Genomic DNA, 10,415 nt, shown 5'->3' with positions numbered 1-10,415 from the left:
ACTTGGTGTCTGAGTCATTTTTATTCTGTCTCCCTTATCACTCTTGTCTAAGTAAGTATTTTATTTCTGTTCATTCTTTCCAGTATGTTTTACAATCGTTTTAGTTCTCCTCATTCCCATTATCTGTATGCTTGGATCACTGCAGTGGTCTAAATGTGGATTGCCTTCATCTTCATTATCAGCATCACCATTGCTTACTGAGTGTCTACTATGTTCAGAATGTTGCTAGCATGCCATGTTCTATAGACTGGAAAATGGGAGTATTGGGGGAGAGAAAACAGACCTGGGATGATAATGGAACCCCTCATCAACTCCAAGGTGATAAACCAGTGGGGGAGCCGGCAGTGCAGAGTGAGATGGGAAAGCAGCTGGAGAATCCAAGGCCTGGGAAGATAAGCACTTAACATGTGGAGAAGTTTTTGGGGAAGGTGTTGAGTGGTAAACATGTGAGGGGTAGAAATCACATGTAGATAGGAGAGTTGTGAGTGTGATGTGGTAGGAGAGTTGTGAGCTTAAAGTTCAGCTGGGACTAGACTGTGATGGGTGTAGTATGCCCGCATGAGAAGTCTGGGCTTTGTCCTGTAGAAGTGAGGGCATAGGGAGGGCATGGACAGAATTGGGGAGAGTGTGATGTATGAAAAATGCTCTTGTAAAGAAAATGTGGAGGTAGTGTATAGGCTGGCTTTGAAGGGAAGGAATTAGGAGACCTCACAGAAGTCTTCTGTGGACAGTTTGTTTTTCTTCCTTAATCCATTCAAAACATGGGGGCTGCGAGATTAAGTTCCTGAATCATAGCTTTGGTCATATCACTCTCCTGCCCTCAGAGATTGCCTGTGCCTTGAGTGGTTCTTTGCTGGCTTCGGGGTGGCCTTTGCAATCATACTTCAGCCCACCTTTCCAACATTATCTCCACCACCTCCCCTTCAGGAACCAACATTTGGTTCTCACACAGATTTTCCATTTTCTTGAACACTGTGTGGGAAATTGTGCTGTTTGAAATTTCACCGGTCTTCTGCATGCTCATGGCCCTCTCAGCCAGTAGTAGTCTTAACCCTGCTTGTGAAACGTCCCTAATACTTACTGCCTGTACTGTTCATTTTTGTTTAATCAACAACTGACATGATTTCTTCTGTAGCTGCAGAAACTGTTTAATTAGCATTCATATTGTTTGTATGTTTTTGTTTTGTTTCTCCAACAGTCTGTAACATCCTTGATCCTTTGGTAGGTGGCTTCAGCCATTATATTGTCATCTACTACAGCCCCAGTCATGGTATTTTGAACATGGTAATATTTGCTGACCTTCTGCTTTGTTTTACCCTGTCAGAACAGCTACGCACATTATGCAAGATTCTTGGGGCTCAGGGCAATATCACATTTGAGGATCCCAGCTTTTACCAGGGTGGTGGGCATTGAATGAGTAGATCCTGGAAGAACTTTCATTTCTTCTAGTCTTCTTGCCCCCTTATGTAGGTGGGTTTTCAATGACCACAAGGGAGTTAGGAATATACCCTTGATTTATGTTGGGCAGTGGGTTCCCAGCTCCTATTACAAGGGGGTCCTGTTTTCTTTTCCTTTTTTTAAAAATTTTTAATGTTTTATTTATTTCTGAGAGAGAGAGACAGCATGAGCAGGGGAGGGTCAGAGAGAGAGGGAGATACAGAATCTGAAACACGCTCCAGGCTCTAAGCTGCAGTCAGCACAGAGCCCAATGCGGGGCTCAAACCCATGAGCCATGAGATCATGGCCTGAGCCGAAGTAGGACACTTAACCAACTGAGCCACCAGGCACCCCTTGGGGAGGGAGTCCTGTTTTCAAAGGGAATAGTCTAGTTTGATTCTTGTCTTGATATAATTGTCCCAGAAAACTGGGATATAATATCAACTAAGTTAAACTTTTTTGATCCCAACTACCCAGAAGTAAGTTAAAAATGGATGCTTATACTTTGCTGTTAAGTAGGTCAGAAGATCTGCAGATGCAAAATTAGCATTATATGGATCGAAGAAATAATTGCAAGTACCTAAGTTAACAAAGACTAAAGGCTGGAAAACTTTGGTCAGGGGTGTTAAAGCACTTGCTTTTTAGATAAAGGTGATATATTCTGAGGATTTTAGATTAGGTTTTTTTTCCCACCTCCAGGGTTGGCAGGCTGGTGTGCATTAGAGATAAGGTCTAAGTGGGGGACATGGGGTGGCTTTCTGCTTTTATTGAGGAACCTAGTGCACCAATTTTCCAGTAATATAAACCATATTAATTTGTAAGAGGTGATAATTGGGACTGTTGGTCAGCTGACTCTTCCCTGTGTGCTATGCAAAGAAAGGGACAAAAATGAATAATACAAGCAAGAGAGCTGAGAGAATGCTCAAAAGAGCAAAGTTTTAAATTCTCTTAGCTGCTATAGAGGCACTTATGTGGAAACAGCTGACCTGCTAATTAGAAAACATCCTTGCCTATTCATTAAATTAATTATCCTAAGGCATTCTACTAGGCAACACTTCGTCTGGTTCTAATTATTGTGTGCCCTTGAAAGCAATAAACTGCACTTTTAAAATAAAATTATATAATTTAGACATCTACATGGCTTACTCAGACACTTCCTGTAATTAGAGTAGGATAGTAATGAGGGGTTACACTTTGGTTTTTATTAAAAAGGCTTATCCACCTCTTCATAGGGAGATTATAATGAATTATTAAATAATGCATGTTTAGATTTGAGAACTCCTTAGAGATCATTATTGTTCAAATATGAGAGGTTTTTAAGATTATCTTTTGGATTACTTTGGATCTTTTTTTTAAATAATGAATATCATATTATGATTAAAGATAGCAGTAAAACTTTTCTGTCATAAACTGACATTATGTTCAAATAAGAATAAGGTGAATTGTCATTCATGCAGCCACATTATCCTGTTTTCCCCACTTTATTCTGCAGAACTTTTTCTAACCTTAATCAGAACCCTGGTTAAGAAGTATAGGAAAAGAACACATACTGTATACCCAGTGGTCTGCCCATGAGAGCAATTCTGTGAAAGTGAACTGACCTAAAACGATGAGGTGGTGCTGTCGAGGAGAACCTGGCTGGCTCTTGACCAGTGCTTGGGTTGGGCTATATAAGTTTCAGTCTTAGGAGTGTATGCTTCAGAGGCCAGTGCCTGGGTTCAAAGCTTCCATCCAGCACTGTGATCTGGGCATTCTCCAGCTGGGTGACCTTGGACAAGTACTTGAAGCTCTATGCTTCAGTTTTCTTATCTGTACATGGGGCTAACATTAACTCCCACCTGCAGGGGCTTTGTGACGATTAAATGAGTCCCTCCATGTAAAGTGCTCTTTCATAGTAAGGGCTTTCTTCACTTATCCATCCATCCATCCGTCCATCCACCCATTCTTTACTTATTCAGTCCACTCCTATCCATTGTGCACTCACTATGTGCTGGGCCCGCTGTGGAGGCTGGTGTTGGGGTACAGCAGTCAGGCAAATGAGGTCCCTGTCCTGTTGGAAGGTAAGTTCTAGGGGCAAGAGACACACTATAAATAACTAAAATGAACAAGTTCATGTAGTAAGTGTTAAAAAGACAATAGATAGGGAAATAGAGAGTGACCGGGTTGTAGAGAGAGAGGACATTGCTAACTGAGGTGGGTAGGTATGCCTTTTGAGGAGGTAACAGGTTAAGCTGAGGCCTGAGTGCCAAGATAACTGTCAACTCTGGTTAAAATAAGAAAGTTTTCTTTTGTGTTGTTGGCTCTCTCCATATGCTTATTTTAAAATTTCTTAACATCAATATAAAATCCTTTGTAGCAGGACACCACTAGGAAACCTTGAACCCCTCTCCTAGTAGCAGATAACTGTGTTCACACAAGTCATTGTCAACATCTTGGAGCTCATTGTCCCCAAACTTCATCTTGTCAGTACCCAGATCTGCCCACCCTTGGGTCTCTCGCCCTTGGCTCTAGCTGGATGCTCACCCACCTTGTTATGTCTGAGTTTCTGGAAGAGCTTGACTCTGTTGTTGCCAACTGATAGAAAGTACAGGATTGGGTTGAGGCAGCTGCTCATGCTCACCAGTGGCCTCCATATCTTATAGGCCAAGCTGGCCACCATCAAGAGCTGGCAGTCCTCTGAAGACAGGAAGCGGAGTGTGAGGTAGAGGGAGCGTGTAATGTGGAAGGGCACAAAGCAGACAGTGAAGAGGCCGCACACCAGCAAGATGGTCCGGATGGACTTGGTCCGCGCTGCGTTGCCTGTCCTCAGGAGGGTCTCTCCTGGCTTGATCAGGCTCTTCAGCATCAGCGAGTAGCACACCAAAATAACCAAAGAAGGAAAGACGAAGCCGGACAGTGTTAGAACCATGCCGTAGGCGAAAAACTGATCAAATTTTTCAGGGCTTGTCGTGTCATAGCAGACCGTCTGGCCATTGATGTAGTCTGTTTGGGAGAAGAATAATGTGGGCAGTAGCTGGAGGACCACCAGGGCCCAGGTGGTGGCGGTGCCCAGGAGGGCATGCCGGCGGGTCCGGTACGGCAGTGAACGCAGGGGATGGCACACACCCAGGAAGCGGTGCACAGATATGCAGGTCAGTAGCAGGATGGTGCCGTAGATGTTGGTATAGAACAGGAAGCGCACCAGCCTGCACAGCAGCTCTCCAAAGAGCCACCTGTCACCCAGGGAGTAGGTGATGATGAGGAAGGGCAGCGTCAGCACATAAAGTAGGTCAGCTACCATCAGGTTCACCAGATAGATGGTGGCACAGCTCCAGCGCTTGGTTTGGCTCCAGGAGAGCCACAAGACCATGACATTCAGGGGCAGCCCTAGCATGAGGATGATACTGTAGGTCAGGGAGAGGTAGATTTGCTTGTAGTCTTCTGAGAACTTGCAGAATCTCTGGTCCACTGAGGCATTAGTATCCAGTGTCTCCATCTCCCGGGAGGGTCCTTCTGGGAGAACAGCTGCTCCTCTTTGTACTTCCCCTGGGAGAAAAGAAAATGGGCAGCATAGCATCATGACCTTGGCTGAGTGTTAGCCTCTCCCTTGATCTTGCATTTTATTCTGTGTTCCCAAAGTCTGGTCAGAGTCTTTGTTTGAAAGAGGCCAGCTCCAGGAAAGAAAAGTTAAACCCAAGGGCACAGCAGCCTTTAAAAGGTAAGCTTGTAGACTTACCAAGTCCAGAGGGCTGGCCTTACACTACCTTGTATGCTCTCTGCTCTAGGCTGAGTTGTGACCGGAAACTCAAATACACATGGTATAGGAAGGTGCTGCTGTCATTTAAACAGGGTATACAACCTGGAGCACTCTGACTGCTCCTCTGGCTAGAGTCCTTTGCATAGAGTCAGGAAATCTCCAAGGGGATTTTGATTTGTATCTCTTTCAGGATTTATTAACTGCATATTTGAATACTGAGGCTGATTTGCTTATTAACCATCTCAGCATCCTGAACATCCAAGAAAACAGATGTGAGCCATGGAGCCAGGTGCAAGTTCTTCCATATTCCCGTCTCTGCTGACAAAGCAGATCCATAGGCAGATCCGTGTAGCTGAGGAAGCTGTGTGTGGAGCCTGCCGGACTTCTGTCCCATTGGGAAGTCTGTGAGTGGGTCAGCCAATCAGCATGGAACCTATGCGAATGAAAAGTTTATTTCTGAGGTTTAACATTCAAAAAGATAAGTTAATATAGGGCAAGAGAGAAAGGTTTAAGATAGGTAATTTCGGGATAAATTGAGTGTTGACTATACAAATTCACAACAGAAGGAACCTCCGTCGCTCTGTCAGTCAACAAACATTTATTGAGCATATCTATTGGGTCTGGCAATAGGGATACAAAGATGAATAAAATCTGGCTCTTGCTGTCCAGGATTTCACAGTCTGGTCGAGAAGACAGAAACCAAAACTGCTAATTGTAACAGGGTAAAGAATGGTCATCAAAATGCTGTGAGGACCAGCAGCAGGATGCAGCACTTCTCTGCTAAGGGAGTCGAGTGAAGGCTTTCCAATGAGGTGCCATTTGAGCCACTTGGGAGAAGAACAGAGACCAGGGTAAGGGGCCGTCCCGTGGGGATGGGGGAGGCAGCCCATGAAAGGGAATGGAGCTTAAGGGCACGTGTGTCCTGGGGTGGTAAGAGAGCCAGTGGGGGATGCCGTCATAAAGAGGGTGGAGGTTCTTCAGTAGGATGGTGATGGGATAGGCTGTTTGAGGAAGATCCCAGCAGCCTGGACCTGGGCCTGGAGCAGTCGGACTGGAAGGGGCTGTAGCAGTGCATGCAGGTGAGCGGTGCTCAGTACCCCCAGTGAGCCGTGCAGGATGGGTGGAGGGGAGGGACCTGCCCCCAGAGATGCCGCCGGGGCAGGAATGAGAGGACTGAGTGGACTCGGGGTACGCACCAGAGGAGGAGGTGAGGGTGTCCCTCAGACTGGGTGAGGGGGTGGCGAGGCCTGAAGGTTAGGACTGACCTTCTGAGGTTGCAGGACGGTGGCTCTCCTGTGCTGCAGCTTGCCAAGCGGCTCACCACCTCGCTAACTGACTTTACAATCTACTTGACCGGGAGAGCTAAGCTTTTTGGCTAGGTGAGTAAAAATAATCTCATTTCCTCTCATTTTGTTCCCTGTAATCTTTCATGTGGGGGGCTTTCAAATGCTTAGTCATTTCCAGCGAAGCTGCCTTCCTAGCTCCGTGTGGGCTCTCAGAGGGAGGCCAGAGAAGGGGACCAGCCCGGCTTTAGTGCAGACTCGGCCAGCCAGTTCACACTGTGATCTTATTTAATCCTCAGAATAACCTTGTGGACGAAGCGTTATGAGCTCCAGTTTACTGCTGAGGAAAGGGAGAGTCAGAGAAGACACCCCTATCGGGCTCGCTAGGCCCTCTGATCTAGCATGCTTGATCCTGATGTGGCTTGGGGGTTTCTGCTCCCTCAGAGCACACTGTGGTGCGGCGGAGAGTGCTCAGACTGGCTCTCCCAGGGACCGCTCGTACAGTCTGAAACAAGCCACCTTGTCTCTCTGAGCCATCTCTGGTGAGATCACTGAGAGAATTAGGTGCAAGACAGGCACACAGGCCGCGCAGGCCTGCCGCAAGGGCGGGCACAGGCACATTTTAGTTCTTATCGCACACCCTCCTCCCTCTTTCCCTAGAGACTAGGGTGCTCTGAAAACCTGAGCTCTATTGTTTATATGCGAGGACTGGAGGGCAAGTGTGCCTTTGCCACCCCGGAAGTGGAGAAAGCGACTTTTCTTCATGGCTGTTACCTTCTGCTATGGTCTCAATTGTGTCCCCTACAAATTCATATGTTGAACACTTAAACCCCCGCTGTGACTGCCGCTGGAATAAGGAAGTGATTAAGGTTGAGTGAGGTCATAAGAGTGGGACCTTAGGTCTGTAGGATTAGTTTCTTTGTAATGAAAGGCAGCAGAGAGCTTGCTTTATGCGAGGACATAGCGAGAAGATGGCCTGCAGGCCAGGAAGAGAGCTCTTACCAGAAACCAAACCTTGCAGTTTGTTCTTGATCTTGGACTTCACAGTTTCCAGAACGGTTTCTCTGTTTAAGCCCCTCAGTCTGGTATTTTGTTACAGCAGCTGAGCAGGCCAAGACACCTTACTTGGACTTCAAGGCCAACCTAGTCTGGAGGGACAGCTGTTTAAAGTGAGAGGATGATCATCTTAGTCAAGGCGTAAGTATAGAGAACTATAGTTCTATAGGGTTTGGACTAGTGCATCCCTGAGGTTGCTGTTATGGAGAAAGGAAGAGGGAGAAAAAAGTCAGGCCGTAAAGGGTTAATTGACTTGGCAAAAGCTGTGAGTGTTGACCCCCTCCTTTCCCTTGAAGCCTCTCTTCTGGCTTGTATCATCCGCTGGCTTTTCTCTGCCTCCGTACAACTTCTAACTGTCTCCATTCACTGGGATGAATAACTGAAGGACTATGTAGCTATTTATAGAAGACAGGAAAAGAGTGGAAGCGAGGTTGGGGTTTGACAACAGAAGAGAATGTGGGGGACATTTGCCACGATGAACAGGGTTCTAAGAGGAAGCCCATACTTCCAGGACGTATGTATTGCATATGCGGTTTCCCCTCTTTGCCACCATTTCTTCAAGAGCTTTCAAAAAGACTGACACAGTTCAGAGTTGGAATTTTTTTTTTTTTTTTTTTACATGGGCTCAGTGGGAAGATGGACTTCGTGTAACAACGAAGCAGGAGTCCCCAGTGTGCTGTTAAATGGGTACCAGTTTCTGACCTTGAGCCCAGGGTTCCTCACAATGTTAGTCTCCAAAAGCCTGGGCCTGTCTCTGGGCCCCTGCTGAACAGGGGCCTCAGCAAGCCGTCCCAGGAGCAGTGGTGATCTCTGTGGACCACACTGGACATCTCCCAAAGGGGATGAGGAAGTCTTTATCATCTCAATGGTCTAAAATAGTTATGACCACCCAGGAAAACAACACACCTAAGAGGAAAGAAGTGTTCTCCCTCCTTTATAAATGTTTATGAGGTGGTACATATTTCGAGAGTTCAGGAAAGGGAAGATTTATGAATAAATGTGGATAACTGCAAAGTGTTAACTGCCTTTCAGTTGTGGAGGAGTGGTTGTTGAAAGAATCTTTAAAAAAGATTCTGGGCCAAAGCAATGGGCATTGCTCATTTTCATTTTAAAACACCACTATTAGGGCATCTGAGTGGCTCAGTTGGTTAAGCATCCAACTCTTGATTTCCACTCAGGTCATGATTTCATAGTCATGAGATAGAGCCCCACGTTGGGCTATGAGCTGAGTGTGGAGCCATTCCCTCTCACTCTCTCTCTCTCTCTGCCCCTCTCCTTTCAAAATAAATAAACAAGGGTGCCTGGGTGGCTCAGTCAGGTAAGCGCCCAACTTCAGCTCAGGTCACGAACTCATGGTTCTGTTTGTGAGTTCGAGCCCCGCATCGGGCTCTGTGCTGACAGCTCAGCGCCTGAAGCCTGCTTCAGATTCTGTGTCTCTCTCCCTGCTCCTCCCCTCCTTCTGTGCGCGCGCTCTCTCTCTCTCTCTCAAAGAGAAATGAACATTAAAAAAAAAAATAAGTGTTAAAGAAAATAAAATGCCACTATTGTATTATACATGTTTAAATCGGTGAATTGATTTTAAAATTTAATATTTTACCTATATTTGGAAACTCTTCTTGTTTAAACAGCTGAAGCTATGTAATGGAGTCTCATTAATGTGCTCAGACAGTAAAAGTTCATTTATACAACTTATTCTGAAAAACTATTGATTAATATGTGTGTTTCTTAATTTATAAAGATGAATTCGGGATGCATTATTCATATCACAACATAATTATTTGATTTTTCAACAGGTTTTTAATTTTTAAAAAAAATTAATTTTATGTTTGAGAGAATGCAAATGGGGGAGGGACAGAGAGAGAGGACAGAGGATCCGAAGCAGGTCTTATACAGATAGCAGTGAGCCCTATGTAGGGGCTCGAACTCATGAATAGTGAGATTATGACCTGAGCTGAAGTCCGATGCTCAACCCACTAAGCCACCCAGGTGCCCCTGATTTTTCAACAAGTTTTTAAAAAGTGAATCCCCTAGGTACATTTAATTAGGTGGTGGGTTAAAGTAGTTGGTGGTTTTCTTTGAATTAACTTTTCTGAAATGTTTCAAATTCACTAGATAATTTGGTGTCATTTGGCCAGCAGACCACTGGGTGGCAGATGAAGACCGACAGGTTACAATCCCCTCCCCCTCGCCCCCAAGGAAGTAGGAATTGAGGTTGGGCTCAGGTCCAGGAATAGCAGTTGTGGATGAGGTATAATTCACTGAGGACATAAAGAAAACCCCACCAACCAAACCATCTCTTATTTTTGTTTTTTGTCTATGTTACAATGCTAGGTTCGCACTATGATACAGAGTTACAGTTGGCCAAAAGCAGCCTGTTACTGTAATTTATTTTTAAAAAGATCTTGTGAGAGAGGTGTGACAGGCATTATTCCTCCCATTTTGCAGCTGAGCAAACTGAAATTCAGAGAGGTTCAGCAGAAGTCCCATCTGCGATGATTTGGGGAAAGCCTGCATTTCTTTTACAGTCAGAGACTCAGCACATTTCCAGATTTCCAGAAATGGTTTCTTGCCTACCTACCTCCTCCCCCTCTCCCCGCCCTCTTGCTCATAAAACAAAGAAAGAAGACATGGAAATAAAAGAGCAGGTCATCCCTGAAGCACCTATATGTAGTGCCTTTGTTATAGGAGCTGGAACCCTAGCTTAAACAGCATGATCTGGAAATAATGGTAAAGAGAGAACAATGGATAGAATTAAAAGAAAAAAGAAAAAAACCCACCAAGAGTGAGACCTACATAGCAACCCTCCGCCCAGTTTTAAACTATACCTCGAGTCTGATGATAAAAGACACGGACATTAGCTTTTTAATGATTATATACTATATTTTAACAGTGTAAACTTACTC

General features: G+C 45.2%; 1 protein-coding gene across 1 annotated transcript; it reads right to left on the bottom strand.

Moving 5' to 3' along the window:
• Positions 1 to 3,892: 3,892 nt before the first annotated feature.
• On the bottom strand, positions 3,893 to 8,373 carry LOC144244194 (uncharacterized). Its single transcript, XM_077779419.1, is given in 5 exon segments — positions 3,893 to 4,010; positions 4,012 to 4,319; positions 4,322 to 4,962; positions 7,231 to 7,303; positions 8,215 to 8,373. Coding segments are annotated over 5 exon segments (1,299 nt in total).
• Between the last annotated feature and the right edge of the window lie 2,042 nt (positions 8,374 to 10,415).

The sequence above is a fragment of the Crocuta crocuta genome, unplaced genomic scaffold (assembly GCF_008692635.1).
Source record: "Crocuta crocuta isolate KB4526 unplaced genomic scaffold, BGI_CrCroc_1.0 scaffold426, whole genome shotgun sequence".
Lineage (NCBI taxonomy): Eukaryota > Metazoa > Chordata > Mammalia > Carnivora > Hyaenidae > Crocuta > Crocuta crocuta.
Note: the sequence above shows the minus strand (reverse complement) of the source record. Positions and strands in the feature narration are given on the sequence as shown.